General features: G+C 49.2%; 1 protein-coding gene across 1 annotated transcript in view; it reads left to right on the top strand.

The window, feature by feature from the left end:
* ADAMTS4 (ADAM metallopeptidase with thrombospondin type 1 motif 4) overlaps window positions 1-23,139 on the top strand; it is a 141,496-nt gene that overhangs the window by 63,887 nt on the left and 54,470 nt on the right. The window contains exon 4 of the mRNA XM_083167158.1: window positions 14,138-14,292. Within this exon, the coding sequence (XP_083023284.1) occupies window positions 14,233-14,292 (60 nt within the window). The 5' untranslated portion in view covers window positions 14,138-14,232. The remainder of the gene's footprint in view (window positions 1-14,137; window positions 14,293-23,139) is intronic.

Below are 23,139 nucleotides of genomic sequence, written 5' to 3'. Positions count from 1 at the left end.
GAAGGCCAGATCCCTGACAGATGTAGTGTGTGCTTCTGGGTGATGAGGTTCTGTAGTGCCCCAGGAACATGGGGAGAGGTGGCCCCACTGATAATGGACCCTGATCCCCTGGTAGAAGGCCAGATCCCTGACAGATGTAGTGTGTGCTTCTGGGTGATGTAGTTCTGTAGTGCCCGAGAAACATGGGGAGAGGTGACCCCACTGATAATGGACCCTGATCCCCTGGTAGAAGGCCAGATCCCTGACAGATGTAGTGTGTGCTTCTGGGTGATGAGGTTCTGTAGTGCCCCAGGAACATGGGGAGAGATGACCCCACTGATAATGGACCCTGATCCCCTGGTAGAAGGCCATAACCCTGACAGATGTAGTGTGTGCTTCTGGGTGAAGAGGTTCTGTAGTGCCCGAGGAACATGGGGAGAGGTGACCCCACTGATAATGGACCCTGATCCCCTGGTAGAAGGCCAGAACCCTGACAGATGTAGTGTGTGCTTCTGGGTGATGAGGTTCTGTCGTGCCCGAGGAACATGGGGAGAGGTGACCCCACTGATAATGGACCCTGATCCCCTGGTAGAAGGCCAGATCCCTGACAGATGTAGTGTGTGCTTCTGGGTGAAGAGGTTCTGTAGTGTCCGAGGAACATGGGGAGAGGTGACCCCACTGATATTGGACCCTGATCCCTTGGTAGAAGGCTAGAACCCGGACAGATGTAGTGTGTGCTTCTGGGTGATGAGGTTCTGTAGTGCCCGAGGAACATGGGGAGAGGTGACCCCACTGATAATGGACCCTGATCCCTGGTAGAAGGCCAGATCCCTGACAGATGTAGTGTGTGCTTCTGGGTGATGTAGTTCTGTAGTGCCCGAGAAACATGGGGAGAGGTGACCCCACTGATAATGGACCCTGATCCCCTGGTAGAAGGCCAGATCCCTGACAGATGTAGTATGTGCTTCTGGGTGATGTAGTTCTGTAGTGCCCGAGGAACATGGGGAGAGGTGACCCCACTGATAATGGACCCTGATCCGCTGGTAGAAGGCCAGATCCCTGACAGATGTAGTGTGTGCTTCTGGGTGATGAGGTTCTGTAGTGCCCCAGGAACATGGGGAGAGATGACCCCACTGATAATGGACCCTGATCCCTTGGTAGAAGGCCAGATCCCTGAGAGATGTAGTGTGTGCTTCTGGGTGATGTAGTTCTGTAGTGCCCCAGGAACATGTTGAGAGATGACCCCACTGATAATGAACCCTCCACCTCTGATCTCCCAAGCAGAAGGCCGTAACCCAGAATGATGTAGCATGTACCTCTGAGAGATAGGGTCCTGCACTGTCTGAGAACATGGGGAGAGGTGACCCCACTGATAATGGACCTCCACCTGCTCCTCTGGCAGCATGACTTCTGTAGCATTTACCTCTGGTGGCACATGGATGAAGGTTTGAATATCCCAAACTGACCCCTGGCTGTTCTCTTGGATGGGTGAAGAACCAAGCTGTGAGTGATGATGCTCCAGTGGATTTCCAAGAGTGCGGAGAGATTTTTCCCTGTTGGGTGCCAGGGCAAAAGGGGGCACTTACTGCCTCAGTGGGCCTTTAGCACACTGCGTGAGATTATATTCATGCATAAAGAAAAGGAAACCAAACTCACCTACAAGATAGAAAACATAACAGGCATTAACCAAACGCAAAATAGGATTCCACCATCCAACATTAAACAGAGCTGCAGTGAAATGAATGTATCTTCTGGGACTCGGACGTGGGTAAGAGATGGCAGGAGGCAACGGGCAACCCCCCCCCCCGCCATCCACATTCACCCTCCTTTCATGTGTCACATACATTTATACTGAGGGCTAAGTACCCGTAGCTTTGTACTGCCACCCGGATCAACTGGAAAAGCAATGTGCTACGTGTACTGACTTCTTCAGCATAGGAAACAAGTCATAGATGAATGGAAATATATTCCTGGTTAATAAGGAGGCGGCTCCTCCTCAGCAGGGCATGCTGGGACATGTAGTTCCACAACAGCTGGAGATCCGCAGGTTGGCTGGGCCTGCTCTATTCCCTATTAACCTACCAGTAAGTTGTTGGAGTGTTGGTGGAAACATGCGCAAGCATTGGGAGAACATACAAACTCCACACAGGTAGGTGGTGTCTTGGTTGGGAATGGAGTTCCTGACCTCAGGGCTGTAGGGCAGGTTTGCTAGCCACTACACCACCATGCTGAAGACCCATTGCGCACGTTGAAATAATAATAACTGGATGTCACATTTAAGTTCTCATTCCCTTTGTTGTGAAACGTCGTCTAACTCTTGTGCTATCTCTTATATATTTGGCTACATCTGTCACTCAAAGTGTGTAAGTGTGTCTGTAACGCTGGGTGAAGCCTCTGACTCACATGACAGAGAACCAGCCCAGTGAGCCCACAGTGCCAGACACCCTCTGCCTCCCCATGTTGCCCAGGGACCTACTCCACAGCCACCAGGTGAGGGCCCCCGCGCGATTCGCAGCCCCCCCCCCCTCCTGCGACCGCCCCCTCCCGCGATTCGCGGCAACCCCCCCCCCCGCGCGCGATTCGCGGCACCCCCCCTGTGATCCCCCCTCCCACCATTCGCGGCACACACCCCCCGGGACCCCCCCTCCCACGATTCGCGCCAACCCCCCCGCGACCCCCCTCCCACGATTCGCGGCAACCCCCGCGACCCCCCCTCCCGCGATTCGCGGCACAACACCCCCCCCGTGCGACCCCCCCCTCCCGCGATTCGCGGCAACCCCAGGATTGCGACCCCCCCCTCCCACGGACACCTCCACCTCCACCCCCCCCCCCCCGAGATTCACGGCAACCCCAGGATTAAATGGTACATGCAAAACACTGACATGGCTATGGTCGACAATGAAAAAAGGTTGACATGAGTTTTTGATGATTTATTTTTTCAATTTTTGAATGTTTTCATATTCATTCTCATGTGTCGACATTGGACACCAATGAAGTACCACACTTATGTCAACATTTACATGTGTTGACCTTTCTGTGTTGATTTTTTCTAGTGGCGATTCGCGGCACCCACCGCGACCCCCCCCCTCCCGCGATTTGCGACCCCCCCATCCCACGATTTGCGGCAACCCCCGCCCCCGTGACCTCCCTCCAACGATTCGCGGCCCCCAAGATTCGCTCCAACCCCCGCGACCCCCCTCCCGCAATTCGCGGCACAAAACACACCCCTCCCCGCGCGCGCGTCCCCCCCTCCCGAGATTCGCAGCACACGCGACCCCCCCCCCCCCCCTGCGATTCGCAGCAACCCTGACCCCGCGACCCCCCTCCCGCAATTCCCGGCACCCCCCCGGACTATATAATTGCTTTCCGTCACTGCGGAGCTCCGTGGGCAGAGCACTTTGCGTCTAACATTCACATTCATTCAGCGACTCCCCCCCCCTTTCCTTAGCTATAGCCCAGCTGAAATGAACCACTGAGAGTCTTAATCAGAACCCCATGTGGAGATAGGATGTGGGATGTGAGCGTTAGGGGGGTGGGAAGCCCCAGTCTTCCTGGCTGTAAATTAGGAAACCAGCTGGATGGTAAATATATTTATGTGATGAAGGAGAGAGAGAGCAGTGCGGCTCCTCCAGCTGATCACCGCGCTGTGTGGCCACGGAGGGTGTAATGGTTAGCATTACTGGGTCATGGGTTCTATCCCCACCATGGCTCTAACTGTGCGGAGTTTGTATGTTCTCTGTGTACATGCGTGGGTTTCCTCCGGGTACTCCGGTTTCCTCCCACATTCAAAAATATATAAATATATACTGGGCTAATTGTTTCCCAACAAATTAACCCTAGACTGTGTGTATATGTGGTAGGGAATATAGAGTGTAAGCTCCACTGGAGCAGGGACTGATGTGAATATTTAAATACTCTCTGTACAGCGCTGCGAAATATGTGTGCGCTATATAAATAAGTGGTAATAATAGTCTGTGTACAGTGCTGTGGAATATGTGTGCGCTATATAAATATCTGGTAATAATAGTCTCTGTACAGCGCTGCGGAATATGTGTGCACTATATAATAACTGGTAATAATAATCTCTGTACAGCGCTGCGGAATATGTGTGCACTATATAATAACTGGTAATAATAATCTCTGTACAGCGCTGCGGAATATGTGTGCACTATATAAATAACTGGTAATAATATTCTCTGTACAGCACTGCGGAATATGTGTGCGCTATATAATAACTGGTAATAATAGTCTCTGTACAGCGCTGCGGAATATGTGTGTGCTACAGTATATAAATAATCGGTAATAATATTCTCTGTACAGTGCTGTGGAATATGTGTGCGCTATATAAATAACTGGTAATAATAGTCTGTACAGCGCTGCGGAATATGTGAACGCTATATAATAACTGGTAATAATATTCTCTGTACTGCGCTGCGGAATATGTGTGCGCTATATAAATAAGTGGTAATAATAGTCTGTGTACAGTGCTGCGGAATATGTGTGTGCTATATAAATATCTGGTAATAATAGTCTCTGTACAGCGCTGCGGAATATGTGTGTGCTACAGTATATAAATAACTGGTAATAATTGTCTCTGTACAGCGCTGTGGAATATGTGTGCACTATATAATAACTGGTAATAATATTCTCTGTACAGCGATGCGGAATATGTGTGCGCTATATAATAACTGGTAATAACATTCTCTGTACAGCGCTGCAGAATATGTGTGCACTATAGAAATAAGTGGTAATAATAATCTCTGTACAGCGCTGCGGAATATGTGTGCACGATATAAATAACTGGTAATAATATTCTCTGTACAGCGCTGCGGAATATGTGTGCGCTATATAATAACTGGTAATAATAGTCTCTGTACAGCGCTGCGGAATATGTGTGCGCTATATAAATAACTGGTAATAATATTCTCTGTACAGCGCTGCGGAATATGTGTGCACTATATAAATAACTGGTAATAATATTCTCTGTACAGCGATGCGGAATATGTGTGCGCTATATAATAACTGGTAATAACATTCTCTGTACAGCGCTGCAGAATATGTGTGCACTATAGAAATAAGTGGTAATAATAGTCTCTGTACAGCGCTGTGGAATATGTGTGCACTATATAATAACTGGTAATAATTGTCTCTGTACAGTGATGCGGAATATGTGTGCGCTATATAATAACTGGTAATAATATTTTCTGTACAGCGCTGCGGAATATGTGTGCACGATATAAATAACTGGTAATAATATTCTTTGTACAGCGCTGCGGAATATGTGTGCGCTATATAATAACTGGTAATAATAGTCTCTGTACAGCGCTGTGGAATATGTGTGCGCTATATAATAAATGGTAATAATATTCTCAGTACAGCGCTGCGAAATATTTGTGCGCTATATAAATAACTGGTAATAATAATCTCTGTACAGTGTTGCGGAATATGTGTGCGCTAAATAATAACTGGTAATAATAGTCTCTGTACAGCGCTGCGGAATATGTGTGCGCTATATAATAACTGGTAATAATATTCTCTGTACAGCGCTGCGGAATATGTGTGCACTATATAAATAACTGGTAATAATAGTCTATGTACAGCGCTGCGGAATATGTGTGCGCTATATAAATAACTGGTAATAATAATCTCTGTACAGCGCTGCGGAATATGTGTGTGCTATATAATAACTGGTAATAATATTCTCTGTACAGCGCTGCGGAATATGTGTGCACTATATAAATAACTGGTAATAATAGTCTCTGTACAGGGCTGCGAAATATTTGTGCGCTATATAAATAACTGGTAATAATAATCTCTGTACAGCGCTGCGGAATATGTGTGTGCTATATAATAACTGGTAATAATATTCTCTGTACAGCGCTGCGGAATATGTGTGCACTATATAAATAACTGGTAATAATAGTCTATGTACAGCGCTGCGGAATATGTGTGCGCTATATAAATAACTGGTAATAATATTCTCGGTACAGCGCTGTGGAATATGTGTGCGCTATATAATAACTGGTAATAATAGTCTCTGTACAGCGCTGTGGAATATGTGTGCGCTATATAATAACTGGTAATAATAGTCTATGTACAGCGCTGCGGAATATGTGTGCGCTATATAAATAACTGGTAATAATATTCTCTGTACAGCGCTGCAGAATATGTGTGCGCTATATAATAACTGGTAATATTCTCTGTACAGCGCTGCGAAATATTTGTGCGCTATATAAATAACTGGTAATAATAATCTCTGTACAGCGCTGCGGAATATGTGTGCGCTATATAATAACTGGTAATAATAGCCTCTGTACAGCGCTGTGTAATATGTGTGCGCTATATAATAACTGGTAATAATAATCTCTGTACAGCGCTGCGGAATATGTGTGTGCTATATAATAACTGGTAATAATAGTCTCTGTACAGTGCTGTGGAATATGTGTGCGCTATATAATAACAGGTAATAATAGTCGGTACTCTTTACCTAGAACGGCGCCCGCGATTAGAATCGCGGGCGTCGGGGGTAAAAAATCGCGGTCATCGCGGGCATCGCGGGTAAATCGCGGGTACATAAAAATCGTGTACCCGCGATCACCGCGATTTTCCCATAGGGAACAATGTTAAAAAGCCTGATTGACCGCGATTTTACTTTAAAATGCCTCAATGCCCGCGATTTTCACATAGGAATCAATGTTAAATGGGCTACAGAGCCCAAATAGGCACAATTAACCCTTAAATGTCACCCCAATTTTTGTACGCCACCCCACGATCCACGCCAACCCGAAGCGTGGCGAGCGCAGCGAGCCCGCGAGGGGCGGCGGTACGCGTCCTCCGACCTTTTCATGCCCTACTATCCACGTCGGCGTGGAGTTGAGAATAGAATAGTGTGGCGAGCGCAGCGAGCCCCGCGAGGGGACGCGGATACCTTCACAGTTATACGCGTCCCCTCGCGGGCTTCACAGGTATCCGTGGCGAAAAGCGGACACCTGTGAAGCCCGCGAGGGGACGCGTTTACCTATGAAGGTATCCGCGTCCCCTCGCGGGGCTCGCTGCGCTCGCCACGCTTCGGGCTCGGTGGCTCGCTACGCTCGCCACACTATTCTATTCTCAACTCCACGCCGACGTGGATAGTAGGGCATGAAAAGGTCGGAGGACGCGTACCGCCGCCCCTCGCGGGCTCGCTGCGCTCGCCACGCTTCGGGTTGGCGTGGATCGTGGGGTTGCGTACAAAAATTGGGGGGACATTTAAGGGTTAATTCTGCCTATTTGGGCTCTGTAGCCCATTTAACATTGATTCCTATGTGAATATCACGGGCATTGAGGCATTGAATGCAAAATCACGGTCAATCAGGCTTTTTAAATTGTTCCCTATGGGAAAATCGCGGTGATCGCGGGCATCGCGTCGCGGCCGTTTATGTACTGCCCGCGATGTCGCGATCACCGCGATGGGCGCCGTTCTAGGTAAAGAGTACCTAATAGTCTCTGTACAGCGCTGCGGAATATGTGTGCGCTATATAAATAACAGGTAATAATAGTCTCTGTACAGCACTTCGGAATATGTGTGCGCTATATAATATAACTGGTAATAACATTCTCTGTACAGCGCTGCAGAATATGTGTGCACTATAGAAATAAGTGGTAATAATAATCTCTGTACAGCGCTGCGGAATATGTGTGCACGATATAAATAACTGGTAATAATATTCTCTGTACAGCGCTGCGGAATATGTGTGCGCTATATAATAACTGGTAATAATAGTCTCTGTACAGCGCTGCGGAATATGTGTGCGCTATATAAATAACTGGTAATAATATTCTCTGTACAGCGCTGCGGAATATGTGTGCACTATATAAATAACTGGTAATAATATTCTCTGTACAGCGATGCGGAATATGTGTGCGCTATATAATAACTGGTAATAACATTCTCTGTACAGCGCTGCAGAATATGTGTGCACTATAGAAATAAGTGGTAATAATAGTCTCTGTACAGCGCTGTGGAATATGTGTGCGCTATATAATAACTGGTAATAATATTCTCTGTACAGCGCTGCGGTATATGTGTGCGCTATATAATAACTGGTAATAATTGTCTCTGTACAGTGATGCGGAATATGTGTGCGCTATATAATAACTGGTAATAATATTTTCTGTACAGCGCTGCGGAATATGTGTGCACGATATAAATAACTGGTAATAATATTCTTTGTACAGCGCTGCGGAATATGTGTGCGCTATATAATAACTGGTAATAATAGTCTCTGTACAGCGCTGTGGAATATGTGTGCGCTATATAATAAATGGTAATAATATTCTCAGTACAGCGCTGCGAAATATTTGTGCGCTATATAAATAACTGGTAATAATAATCTCTGTACAGTGTTGCGGAATATGTGTGCGCTAAATAATAACTGGTAATAATAGTCTCTGTACAGCGCTGCGGAATATGTGTGCGCTATATAATAACTGGTAATAATATTCTCTGTACAGCGCTGCGGAATATGTGTGCACTATATAAATAACTTGGTAATAATAGTCTATGTACAGCGCTGCGGAATATGTGTGCGCTATATAAATAACTGGTAATAATAATCTCTGTACAGCGCTGCGGAATATGTGTGTGCTATATAATAACTGGTAATAATATTCTCTGTACAGCGCTGCGGAATATGTGTGCACTATATAAATAACTGGTAATAATAGTCTCTGTACAGGGCTGCGAAATATTTGTGCGCTATATAAATAGCTGGTAATAATAATCTCTGTACAGCGCTGCGGAATATGTGTGTGCTATATAATAACTGGTAATAATATTCTCTGTACAGCGCTGCGGAATATGTGTGCACTATATAAATAACTGGTAATAATAGTCTATGTACAGCGCTGCGGAATATGTGTGCGCTATATAAATAACTGGTAATAATATTCTCGGTACAGCGCTGTGGAATATGTGTGCGCTATATAATAACTGGTAATAATAGTCTCTGTACAGCGCTGTGGAATATGTGTGCGCTATATAATAACTGGTAATAATAGTCTATGTACAGCGCTGCGGAATATGTGTGCGCTATATAAATAACTGGTAATAATATTCTCTGTACAGCGCTGCAGAATATGTGTGCGCTATATAATAACTGGTAATATTCTCTGTACAGCGCTGCGAAATATTTGTGCGCTATATAAATAACTGGTAATAATAATCTCTGTACAGCGCTGCGGAATATGTGTGCGCTATATAATAACTGGTAATAAAAGTCTCTGTACAGCGCTGTGTAATATGTGTGCGCTATATAATAACTGGTAATAATAATCTCTGTACAGCGCTGCGGAATATGTGTGTGCTATATAATAACTGGTAATAATAGTCTCTGTACAGTGCTGTGGAATATGTGTGCGCTATATAATAACAGGTAATAATAGTCTCTGTACAGCGCTGCGGAATATGTGTGCGCTATATAAATAACAGGTAATAATAGTCTCTGTACAGCACTTCGGAATATGTGTGCGCTATATAATATAACTGGTAATAATATTCTCTGTACAGCGCTGCGGAATATGTGTGCGCTATATAAATAACTGGTAATAATATTCTCTGTACAGCGCTGTGGAATATGTGTGCGCTATATAATATAACTGGTAATAATATTCTCTGTACGGCACTGCGGTATATGTGTGCGCTATATAATAACTGGTAATAATATTCTCTGTACAGCGCTGCGGAATATGTGTGCGCTATATAATAACTGGTAATAATAGTCTCTGTACAGCGCTGCGGAATATGTGTGCGCTATATAATAACTGGTAATAATAATATTCTCTGTACAGCGCTGCGGAATATGTGTGTGCTATATAATATAACTGGTAATAATATTCTCTGTAACGCACTGCGGAATATGTGTGCGCTATATAAATAACTGGTAATAATATTCTCTGTACAGCACTGCGGAATATGTGTGCGCTATATAATAACTGGTAATAATAGTCTCTGTACAGCGCTGCGGAATATGTGTGCGCTATATAATAACTGGTAATAATAGTCTCTGTACAGCGCTGCGGAATATGTGTGCGCTATCTAATAACTGGTAATAATAGTCTCTGTACAGCGCTGCGGAATATGTGTGCGCTATATAATAACTGGTAATAATAATATTCTCTGTACAGCGCTGCGGAATATGTGTGTGCTATATAATATAACTGGTAATAATATTCTCTGTACAGCGCTGTGGAATATGTGTGCGCTATATAATAACTGGTAATAATATTCTCTGTACAGCGCTGTGGAATATGTGTGCGCTATATAATAACTGGTAATGATATTCTCTGTACAGCGCTGCAGAATATGTGTGCACTATATAATAACTGGTAATAATAGTCTCTGTACAGCGCTGTGGAATATGTGTGCGCTATATAATAACTGGTAATAATATTCTCTGTACAGCGCTGTGGAATATGTGTGCGCTATATAAATATCTGTAAATAAATGTGTGTTCCACAGCTCCGGGTATATGGCTGCAAAATGCTGCAGCAAGTTCAGAGGCCTGGTGCTTCCAAATCTCCGTTTGCTGGAATATACAGAATATATGTAATCACACGTAAAAGGGGTGTGGCCGCGCGTCACCGTGGGCTCTTTGTAATTACAGGCTAATAATAATCATTTAGACAGTCCCAAGTCTACAGATTGTTTTGAATATTGACCGTATTTGCTCCCATGTCCACTATAGACAATGACAGTTGCAATGAGTCGGTTGCAGCGAGCGTTTCGCCAAGCGTTTCGCCTATACCCCTGATTTATCACGTACAAGTTTGAGAACTGCGGTTTTCTTTGTGCACCTAAAAGTCAGTCTGGAAAGCCACCAAGGAAGAATTTCCCGAGATCCAGTGTTCCTGCTTCTAGGAAAAATGTCTGTTTACTTTTATGACTAGGCCCCAAGTGTACAGCGCACCCACATGGTCCTCACTCTGGCCCATATCCAGGATCTGATGGGAACTTCAGCCATTCTCCCAGGGTTAGTCTGGAACGGGGCCGGACAGCACCTCTATCATCATGGGTCATGTTTACGGGGAGAGATGAGGACACACGTCACAGGCGGTGACACAGACAGTGGCTGTGACATCTTACTACATCTGCGTGTCCGAGTGACGTATCATTTACAAGCACACGAGGGAGCGCAGGATGCTGGAAATGAGAGGCAGGCTGAGCGGATGACAGCTTGAATAGATCAAAACAAGACAGAATCTCAGGTCTTATGCAATACGCGCGGATTGTGAGGTTCCTGATGTCGCACTGGCTGCGGAGGAAAACGAGCTGGTGGCTCTCTGGGACACATTACAGTATGACATATTGATTGTTCCTCACAGCGTTATATCCTGCTCGGTGATTCTCAGAAAGTTCTATAATACTTACCGTACCAGAAGCCATGTGGCTTACACTGACAACTCCACTTTTACCAAACTATTTGTAAATATCAATCTAGCACCCAGGTAAATAGTCCTCTGATGCCACTTCCTCTGCCCAGTAAAATGACTGGCACTGTGGCTGGGTGAGTAATGGGCACTATGGCTGGGTAATGATCGCAATTGGACTGTGCACTGTGGCTGGGTGGGTAATGGGCACTATGGCTGGGTAATGATCGCAATCGGACTGTGCACTGTGGCTGGGTGGGTAATGGGCACTATGGCTGGGTAATGATTGCAGTGGGACTGTGCACTGTGGCTGGGTGAGTAATGGGCACTATGGCTGGGTAATGATCGCAATGGGACTGTGCACTGTGGCTGGGTGAGTAATGGGCACTATGGCTGGGTAATGATCGCAATGGGACTGTGCACTGTGGCTGGGTGAGTAATGGGCACTATGGCTGGGTAATCATCGCAATGGGACTGTGCACTGTGGCTAAGTGGGTAATGTGACTGGCAGTGGGACTGTGCACTGTGGCTGGGTGGGTAATGGGCACTATGGCTGGGTAATGTGACTGGCAGTGGGACTGTGCACTGTGGCTGGGTGGGTAATGGGCACTATGGCTGGGTAATGTGACTGGCAGTGGGACTGTGCACTGTGGCTGGGTGGGTAATGGGCACTATGGCTGGGTAATGTGACTGGCAGTGGGACTGTGCACTGTGGCTGGGTGGGTAATGGACACTATGGCTGGGTAATGTGACTGGCAGTGGGACTGTGCACTGTGGCTGGGTGGGTAATGGGCACTATGGCTGGGTAATGTGACTGGCAGTGGGACTGTGCACTGTGGCTGGGTGGGTAATGGGCACTATGGCTGGGTAATGTGACTGGCAGTGGGACTGTGCACTGTGGCTGGGTGGGTAATGGGCACTATGGCTGGGTAATGTGACTGGCAGTGGGACTGTGCACTGTGGCTGGGTGGGTAATGGGCACTATGGGGGTAATGTGACTGGCAGTGGGACTGTGCACTGTGGCTGGGTGGGTAATGGGCACTATGGGGGTAATGTGACTGGCAGTGGGACTGTGCACTGTGGCTGGGTGGGTAATGGGCACTATGGCTGGGTAATGTGACTGGTAGTGGGACTGTGCACTGTGGCTGGGTGGGTAATGGGCACCATGGCTGGGTAATGTGACTGGCAGTGGGACTGTGCACTGTGGCTGGGTGGGTAATGGGCACTATAGCTGGGTAATGTGACTGGCAGTGGGACTGTGCACTGTGGCTGGGTGGGTAATGTGCACTATGGGGGTAATGTGACTGGCAGTGGGACTGTGCACTGTGGCTGGGTGGGTAATGGGCACTATGGCTGGGTAATGTGACTGGCAGTGGGACTGTGCACTGTGGCTGGGTGGGTAATGGGCACTATGGCTGGGTAATGTGACTGGCAGTGGGACTGTGCACTGTGGCTGGGTGGGTAATGGGCACTATGGGGGTAATGTGACTGTCAGTGGGACTGTGCACTGTGGCTGTGTGGGTAATGGGCACTATGGCTGGGTAATGTGACTGGCAGTGGGACTGTGCACTGTGGCTGGGTGGGTAATGGGCACTATGGGGGTAATATGACTGGCAGTGGGACTGTGCACTGTGGTTGGGTGGGTAATGGGCACTATGGCTGGGTAATGTGACTGGCAGTGGGACTGTGCACTGTGGCTGGGTGGGTAATGGGCACTATGGCTGGGTAATATGACTGGCAGTGGGACTGTGCACTGTGGGTGGGTAATGGGCACTATGGCTGGGTAATGATCGTTATTGGACTGTGCACTGTGGCTGGGTGGGTAATGGGCACTATGGCTGGGTAATGATTGCAGTGGGACTGTGCACTGTGGCTGGGTGGGTAATGGGCGCTATGGCTCAGTAATCATCGCAATGGGACTGTGCACTGTGGCTGGGTGGGTAATGAGCACTATGGCTGGGTAATGTGACTGGCAGTGGGACTGTGCACTGTGGCTGGGTGGGTAATGGGCACTATGGCTGGGTAATGTGACTGGCAGTGAAACTGTGCACTGTGGCTGGGTGGGTAATGGGCACTATGGCTGGGTAATGTGACTGGCAGTGGGACTGTGCACTGTGGCTGGGTGGGTAATGGGCACTATGGCTGGGTAATGTGACTGGCAGTGGGACTGTGCACTGTGGCTGGGTGGGTAATGGGCACTATGGCTGGGTAATGTGACTGGCAGTGGGACTGTGCACTGTGGCTGGGTGGGTAATGGGCACTATGGGGGTAATGTGACTGGCAGTGGGTCTGTGCACGTTAGGTCCTTCAGCTAATAGTTATAGTGACCCGGAAGTCGGGACGAACATTGCATGATATCCGTGACCCGGAAGTTTAGGTCACTGCGATGTTCTCTTGTCATAATGACAATATATGTTCCTTGTATTATTTAGTAGGTGTTATGGTTACTAACCATTTTGTATGCCTCCGACTCAAACGCCATTGTATTACATAACTACATACTGTAGATTTGTTGACCCAATTAGATTTGATTGGTCACATGACCCATGTAGCTAGGGTATATGAAGCCAGCTATAACTATGCAATGATCTGTCTTTGATAAAGCTGCCCGGCGTAGTGAAACGCGTAAGGAGGACATTGCTACCCCCAACTTGGTGTCTCTGGATGGAAGTCCTGGTTATTTCCATCTGGATCCACCTTTACTTATTTTCCAAATTGGATACAAATATTCATTTATTCTAATCCATTGCAGGTTGAGGACTTATCACCAGCTACAAAGATCTGCGGTGGGAGTTGGTTATTTGTGCCAATCTGGGCCACTCCGGGCAACGTTTGTTCTCCCTCTGGATGACCACTTGGGGTCTTATGCCATCATTTATGGGCCCTCCAGGACACCTCTCTATAACGGTAGGTGGGGATTACACAAATCCCATTCATTTTAGAGTGTCATATTATTGTCATTGTCTTTATTTCATGTATGCTGGCTACACTATTTATTTTAGCTTGTTATTAATACATTTATTTGTGATAGATCAACCAAGCTGCTTTTTATTTTTTAGCGCTACTTAAATGTATCTTTTTCTATGCTGGACTGTGCACTGTGGCTGCATACACATAGAACACACACATAGCATGCATGCATATACACACACACACACACACACTGCATGTATACACACACACATATGCTTAGAATCTTATTACATCCGCATAACCAGTGATGGCTTTTACATGAAAGTAATAACTTCACTAGCGTTCTGCCATCCGGAAAGATGGCTGCCGGACAGCGGCGGGCGTGTCCCAGAGAGATGCCGCGCAGTCGCAGCTGTCGGTAGCAGGAGAAAGCGGCACATTACTTAAGTGCAATTGAGCAAAATTGATTTGTATAGTATTGTTTTCCATATGACGAGTTCCTCAGCTCGGAAACTGCCCCCTCTCCTCAGCTCGGAAACTGCCCCCTCTCCTCAGCTCGGAAACTGCCCCCTCTCCTCAGCTCGGAAACTGCCCCCTCTCCTCAGCTCGGAAACTGCCCCCTCTCCTCAGCTCGGAAACTGCCCCCTCTCCTCAGCTCGGAAACTGCCCCCTCTCCTCAGCTCGGAAACTGCCCCCTCTCCTCAGCTCGGAAACTGCCCCCTCTCCTCAGCTCGGAAACTGCCCCCTCTCCTCAGCTCGGAAATGCCCCCTCTCCTCAGCTTGGAAACTGCCCCCTCTCCTCAGCTCGGAAACTGCCCCCTCTCCTCAGCTCGGAAATGCCCCCTCTCCTCAGCTCGGAAACTGCCCCCTCTCCTCAGCTCGGAAATGCCCCCTCTCCTCAGCTCGGAAACTGCCCCCTCTCCTCAGCTCGGAAACTGCCCCCTCTCCTCAGCTCGGAAACTGCCCCCTCTCCTCAGCTGGGAAATGCCCCCTCTCCTCAGCTCGGAAACTGCCCCCTCTCCTTAGCTCGGAAACTGCCCCCTCTCCTCAGCTCGGAAACTGCCCCCTCTCCTCAGCTCGGAAACTGCCCCCTCTCCTCAGCTCGGAAACTGCCCCCTCTCCTCAGCTCGGAAATGCCCCCTCTCCTCAGCTCGGAAACTGCCCCCTCTCCTCAGCTCGGAAACTGCCCCCTCTCCTCAGCTCGGAAACTGCCCCCTCTCCTCAGCTCGGAAATGCCCCCTCTCCTCAGCTCGGAAATGCCCCCTCTCCTCAGCTCGGAAACTGCCCCCTCTCCTCAGCTCGGAAACTGCCCCCTCTCCTCAGCTTGGAAATGCCCCCTCTCCTCAGCTTGGAAATGCCCCCTCTCCTCAGCTCAGAAACTGCCCCCTCTCCTCAGCTCGGAAACTGCCCCCTCTCCTCAGCTCGGAAATCCACCCTCTCCTCAGCTCGGAAACTGCCCCCTCTCCTCAGCTCGGAAACTGCCCCCTCTCCTCAGCTCGGAAAATGCCCCCTCTCCTCAGCTGGGAAATGCCCCCTCTCCTCAGCTCGGAAACTGCCCCCTCTCCTCAGCTTGGAAATGCCCCCTCTCCTCAGCTTGGAAATGCCCCCTCTCCTCAGCTCGGAAACTGCCCCCTCTCCTCAGCTCGGAAATGCCCCCTCTCCTCAGCTTGGAAATGCCCCCTCTCCTCAGCTGGGAAATGCCCCCTCTCCTCAGCTCCGGCTCTTCCCCGCACTAGAAGGAATGGTAATAAACAGCTTCCTTTCTTGGAAACCATCAGATGGATGGCTCCTCGGAGAGTCTGGCTCAGCAGTGATGAGTCTTGCCGGGAGAGACCAGCCTTACAGTACCCCCGTTGTCCTGGTAGAACGATCCATCTCTCCGCCTGGCGCGGCCGCTGGGGTGATTGTGATGCTGAGGGCATTGGTGGGTTTCCACGTAGGATGCTCATGGCCTCATAGGGTTGCACAGTGTGGTCATCTGTCAGAGCGAGACAAAGACAAACCCCTCTATGGGATTATCTGAGGGGGATGTTGGGACTTGTCCGGCGTTGGGGTAAAGGCTAGGTAACACGGTTTTCATGTGAGCTACGGCGAAACATTCCACCATGGACCAGGGATACAGGAGACGTGAGAGGGGGAGGTTTGTTTGATGAGCGTATTCCGGCAGGGCTGATGTTCGGTCCCAGCTGATGTTCGGTCCCAGCATGCCTCGCCAGTCAGCGTGAAGGTTTTGGCTGTCAGTGTGCACCTCCGACAAGCGGTGGTAGCGCAGCCAGACCAAACACAGCTTTTCAACGCGGCTTTGCTGGTAATGGAGCAGGAACTGGCTTACTCTAATTTAAGGTCATATTTTAATATAAGCCAGCCTCGCTTCTCTGGCGTCTGTGAGTAGAATAATAAATAGCACCAGCCCTGGCTTATAATACAAGTCGCTGTGCTGTAACGTGTGGCAGCTTGGGACCAGGACACAGAGAGGGAGGGCTATCCACCAATGCACTCACCTGGGTATACCCAGTCACCCGGCTTCTATGGCACTGTCTATTGGTGTGAACCGCTGAGTCAGGCCCACAGAGAGAACAGGGTGCAGGCACAGCTGTCAGATAAGGGGGTTATTCTGGTTCACTCGCAAAGGTACAATCATTCTCTAATGGACAAAACCGTGTTCACTGCAGGTGGGGCTGATGTAACAGGTGCAGAGAGAGTTAGATTTGGGTGGGGGGTGTACTTAACACTGATATCTGTATTGCAGTGTAAAAATAATGCAGCCAGTATTTACCCTGCACAGAAACAATAAAACACCCAAATCTAACTATCTGCAAGTGTTACATCTGCCCCACCTGCAGGGCGTATGGTTTTGTCCATTAGAGAGTGATTGTGCCTTTGCGAGTGAACTAGAATAACCCCCTAGGTGCAGATGTGAGACAGAGTGCGGAGGGACCTGCTCGTTACAGCTTACATTCTCTATAGGACAATGGGAGCTAGTGGGACGCCAAGTGCACAGGACCCTGGAGCTGGTCTTGCATCCAGAGGTGGTAGGATGATCGGGCCCTGGGCAGGGGGTGGGGAATGGAGAAAGCACTTTTTCTTGGTGTCAGGATGTTGTGGTTGCTCAGACACCTGTGTGCACAGAATTCTCCTTACCTGGACAGCAAATAATGGTGGTCTATACTGAAGCCCCCCCTGTGACCTGATAAAGTGATCAATAATCTGTAAATACAAAACTAAGCGCCCAGTTGTTCAATGTAATATGGAAGAGGGGGAGGGGGGGGGGGGGCCCAGCTGAGACCACGTGAAGCTGGGGATCCTGCGGTGGACCGTGCTTGCTGGGTGACAAGAGGCTGATTCAGGAGCCCCTCTGGCCATGTTACAGAGGCAGCATTGTGCATTATTGTCTACTATTGTTCCTGTCACTTATTTAGGCCCTTTGTTGGAACAAGACCCAATGAACTCACTCTTCGTGGTTGTTGGCAGCGGCTGGGAGACGTCCTGGGCAGTGACAGTCCCGTCCTCGCACACAATGGTACTTCTTACTCAACCTTAGCTGGGGTGCAGCAGGGACCACAACCAGTCCACCGGTCTGGGGACAGCAGCTAGGCGCGGAGACCAGTGTTCCCTCTAAGCTGTGCGCGTGTGCGCGCGCACACAACTCGCCGAGCCCACGCACAGACATTACAACTGAGCGCACAAAGGTTAAAATCTTGTTTTAGTGTGCCACGAGTTTAATAAGGTTGAAAATCACTGCTATAGTCTATATGTGTGGTGTGTGAAGTCTGTAAACATTCAAATTGCTTTATTAACTCAACAGAACTCGAAACCTAGGCCTGTATACGTTATGTGACGCACAAAAATGTACATTTCCTTCCAAAGTTGCACAGCCAATATCTTTTTCTGCACAAAGCCTTCGTAAAATTAGAGGGAACATTGGCGGAGACATGTTACCATCCTGTGTGTTCAACTCACCCGCACCATCCTGTGTGTGCCATCCGTATACCCGAGCTGTAATCACCCGGTGTATGGCTACAGACTCAGTATAACACCCACTCACCCGCACCATCCTGTGTGTGTGCCATCCGTATACCCGAGCTGTAATCACCCGGTGTATGGCTACAGACTCAGTATAACACCCACTCACCCGCACCATCCTGTGTGTGTGCCATCCGTATACCCGAGCTGTAATCACCCGGTGTATGGCTACAGACTCAGTATAACACCCACTCACCCGCACCATCCTGTTTGTGTGCCATCCGTATACCCGAGCTGTAATCACCCAGTGTATGACTACAGACTCAGTATAACACCCACTCACCCGCACCATCCTGTGTGTGTGCCATCCGTATACCCGAGCTGTAATCACCCAGTGTATGTCTACAGACCCAGTATAACACCCACTCACCCGCACCATCCTGTGTGTGTGCCATCCGTATACCTGAGCTGTAATCACCCAGTGTATGGCTACAGACTCAGTATAACACCCACTCACCCGCACCATCCTATGTGTGTGTGCCATCCGTATACCTGAGCTGTAATCACCCGGTGTATGAGTACAGACCCAGTATAACACCCACTCACCCGCACCATCCTATGTGTGTGTGCCATCCGTATACCTGAGCTGTAATCACCCGGTGTATGAGTACAGACCCAGTATAACACCCACTCACCTGCACCATCCTGTGTGTGTGCCATCCGTATACCTGAGCTGTAATCACCCAGTGTATGGCTACAGACTCAGTATAACACCCACTCACCCGCACCATCCTATGTGTGTGTGCCATCCGTATACCTGAGCTGTAATCACCCGGTGTATGAGTACAGACCCAGTATAACACCCACTCACCCGCACCATCCTGTGTGTGTGCCATCCGTATACCCGAGCTGTAATCACCCAGTGTATGGCTACAGACTCAGTATAACACCCACTCACCCGCACCATCCTGTGTGTGTGCCATCCATATACCCGAGCTGTAATCACCCAGTGTATGAGTACAGACTCAATATAACACCCACTCACCCGCACGATCCTGTGTGTGTGCCATCCGTATACCCGAGCTGTAATCACCCAGTGTATGACTACAGACTCAGTATAGCACCCACTCACCCGCACCATCCTGTGTGTGCCATCCATATACCCGAGCTGTAATCACCCGGTGTATGGCTACAGACTCAGTATAACACCCACTCACCCGCACCATCCTGTGTGTGTGCCATCCGTATACCCGAGCTGTAATCACCCGGTGTATGGCTACAGACTCAGTATAACACCCACTCACCCGCACCATCCTGTGTGTGTGCCATCCGTATACCCGAGCTGTAATCACCCAGTGTATGTCTACAGACCCAGTATAACACACACTCACCCGCACCATCCTGTGTGTGTGCCATCCGTATACCCGAGCTGTAATCACCCAGTGTATGGCTACAGACTCAGTATAACACCCACTCACCCGCACCATCCTGTTTGTGTGCCATCCGTATACCCGAGCTGTAATCACCCAGTGTATGAGTACAGACTCAGTATAACACCCACTCACCCGCACCATCCTGTGTGTGTGCCATCCGTATACCCGAGCTGTAATCACCCAGTGTATGTCTACAGACCCAGTATAACACCCACTCACCCGCACCATCCTGTGTGTGTGCCATCCGTATACCCGAGCTGTAATCACCCAGTGTATGGCTACAGACTCAGTATAACACCCACTCACCCGCACCATCCTGTGTGTGTGCCATCCGTATACCCGAGCTGTAATCACCCAGTGTATGGCTACAGACTCAGTATAACACCCACTCACCCGCACCATCCTGTGTGTGTGCCATCCGTATACCCGAGCTGTAATCACCCAGTGTATGGCTACAGACTCAGTATAACACCCACTCACCCGCACCATCCTGTGTGTGTGCCATCCGTATACCCGAGCTGTAATCACCCAGTGTATGGCTACAGACTCAGTATAACACCCACTCACCCGCACCATCCTGTGTGTGTGCCATCCGTATACCCGAGCTGTAATCACCCAGTGTATGAGTACAGACTCATTATAACACCCACTCACCCGCACCATCCTGTGTGTGTGCCATCCGTATACCCGAGCTGTAATCACCCAGTGTATGGCTACAGACTCAGTATAACACCCACTCACCCGCACCATCCTGTGTGTGCCATCCGTATACCCGAGCTGTAATCACCCAGTGTATGGCTACAGACTCAGTATAACACCCACTCACCCGCACCATCCTGTGTGTGTGCCATCCGTATACCCGAGCTGTAATCACCCAGTGTATGGCTACAGACTCAGTATAACACCCACTCACCCGCACCATCCTGTGTGTGCCATCCGTATACCCGAGCTGTAATCACCCAGTGTATGAGTACAGACTCAGTATAACACCCACTCACCCGCACCATCCTGTGTGTGTGCCATCCGTATACCCGAGCTGTAATCACCCAGTGTATGGCTACAGACTCAGTATAACACCCACTCACCCGCACCATCCTGTGTGTGTGCCATCCGTATACCTGAGCTGTAATCACCCAGTGTATGGCTACAGACTCAGTATAACACCCACTCACCCGCACCATCCTGTGTGTGTGCCATCCGTATACCTGAGCTGTAATCACCCAGTGTATGGCTACAGACTCAGTATAACACCCACTCACCCGCACCATCCTATGTGTGTGTGCCATCCGTATACCTGAGCTGTAATCACCCGGTGTATGAGTACAGACCCAGTATAACACACACTCACCCGCACCATCCTGTGTGTGTGCCATCCGTATACCCGAGCTGTAATCACCCAGTGTATGAGTACAGACTCAGTATAACACCCACTCACCCGCACCATCCTGTGTGTGTGCCATCCGTATACCCGAGCTGTAATCACCCAGTGTATGGCTACAGACTCAGTATAACACCCACTCACCCGCACCATCCTGTGTGTGTGCCATCCGTATACCCGAGCTGTAATCACCCAGTGTATGGCTACAGACTCAGTATAACACCCACTCACCTGCACCATCCTGTGTGTGTGCCATCCGTATACCCGAGCTGTAATCACCCAGTGTATGGCTACAGACTCAGTATAACACCCACTCACCCGCACCATCCTGTGTGTGCCATCCGTATACCCGAGCTGTAATCACCCAGTGTATGAGTACAGACTCAGTATAACACCCACTCACCCGCACCATCCTGTGTGTGTGCCATCCGTATACCCGAGCTGTAATCACCCAGTGTATGGCTACAGACTCAGTATAACACCCACTCACCCGCACCATCCTGTGTGTGCCATCCGTATACCCGAGCTGTAATCACCCAGTGTATGGCTACAGACTCAGTATAACACCCACTCACCCGCACCATCCTGTGTGTGTGCCATCCGTATACCCGAGCTGTAATCACCCGGTGTATGACTACAGACTCAGTATAACACCCACTCACCCGCACCATCCTGTGTGTGCCATCCGTATACCCGAGCTGTAATCACCCAGTGTATGAGTACAGACTCAGTATAACACCCACTCACCCGCACCATCCTGTGTGTGTGCCATCCGTATACCCGAGCTGTAATCACCCAGTGTATGGCTACAGACTCAGTATAACACCCACTCACCCGCACCATCCTGTGTGTGTGCCATCCGTATACCCGAGCTGTAATCACCCAGTGTATGGCTACAGACTCAGTATAACACCCACTCACCCGCACCATCCTGTGTGTGCCATCCGTATACCCGAGCTGTAATCACCCAGTGTATGGCTACAGACTCAGTATAACACACACTCACCCGCACCATCCTGTGTGTGCCATCCGTATACCCGAGCTGTAATCACCCAGTGTATGGCTACAGACTCAGTATAACACCCACTCACCCGCACCATCCTGTGTGTGCCATCCGTATACCCGAGCTGTAATCACCCGGTGTATGGCTACAGACTCGGTATAACACCCACTCACCCGCACCATCCTGTGTGTGTGCCATCCGTATACCCGAGCTGTAATCACCCGGTGTATGGCTACAGACTCGGTATAACACCCACTCACCCGCACCATCCTGTGTGTGTGTCATCCGTATACCCGAGCTGTAATCACCCAGTGTATGACTACAGACTCAGTATAGCACCCACTCACCCGCACCATCCTGTGTGTGTGCCATCCGTATACCCGAGCTGTAATCACCCAGTGTATGGCTACAGACTCAGTATAACACCCACTCACCCGCACCATCCTGTGCGTGTGCCATCCGTATACCCGAGCTGTAATCACCCGGTGTATGGCTACAGACTCAGTATAACACCCACTCACCCGCACCATCCTGTGTGTGTGCCATCCGTATACCCGAGCTGTAATCACCCAGTGTATGGCTACAGACTCAGTATAACACCCACTCACCCGCACCATCCTGTGTGTGTGCCATCCGTATACCCGAGCTGTTATCACCCAGTGTATGGCTACAGACTCAGTATAACACCCACTCGCCCGCACCATCCTGTGTGTGTGTGCCATCCGTATACCCGAGCTGTAATCACCCGGTGTATGGCTACAGACTCAGTATAACACCCACTCACCCGCACCATCCTGTGTGTGTGCCATCCGTATACCTGAGCTGTAATCACCCAGTGTATGGCTACAGACTCAGTATAACACCCACTCACCCGCACCATCCTATGTGTGTGTGCCATCCGTATACCTGAGCTGTAATCACCCGGTGTATGGCTACAGACTCAGTATAACACCCACTCACCCGCACCATCCTGTGTGTGTGCCATCCGTATACCCGAGCTGTAATCACCCAGTGTATGAGTACAGACTCAGTATAACACCCACTCACCCGCACCATCCTGTGTG

This window comes from Crinia signifera, chromosome 12 (assembly GCF_055691185.1).
Source record: "Crinia signifera chromosome 12, ASM5569118v1, whole genome shotgun sequence".
Lineage (NCBI taxonomy): Eukaryota > Metazoa > Chordata > Amphibia > Anura > Myobatrachidae > Crinia > Crinia signifera.
Note: the sequence above shows the minus strand (reverse complement) of the source record. Positions and strands in the feature narration are given on the sequence as shown.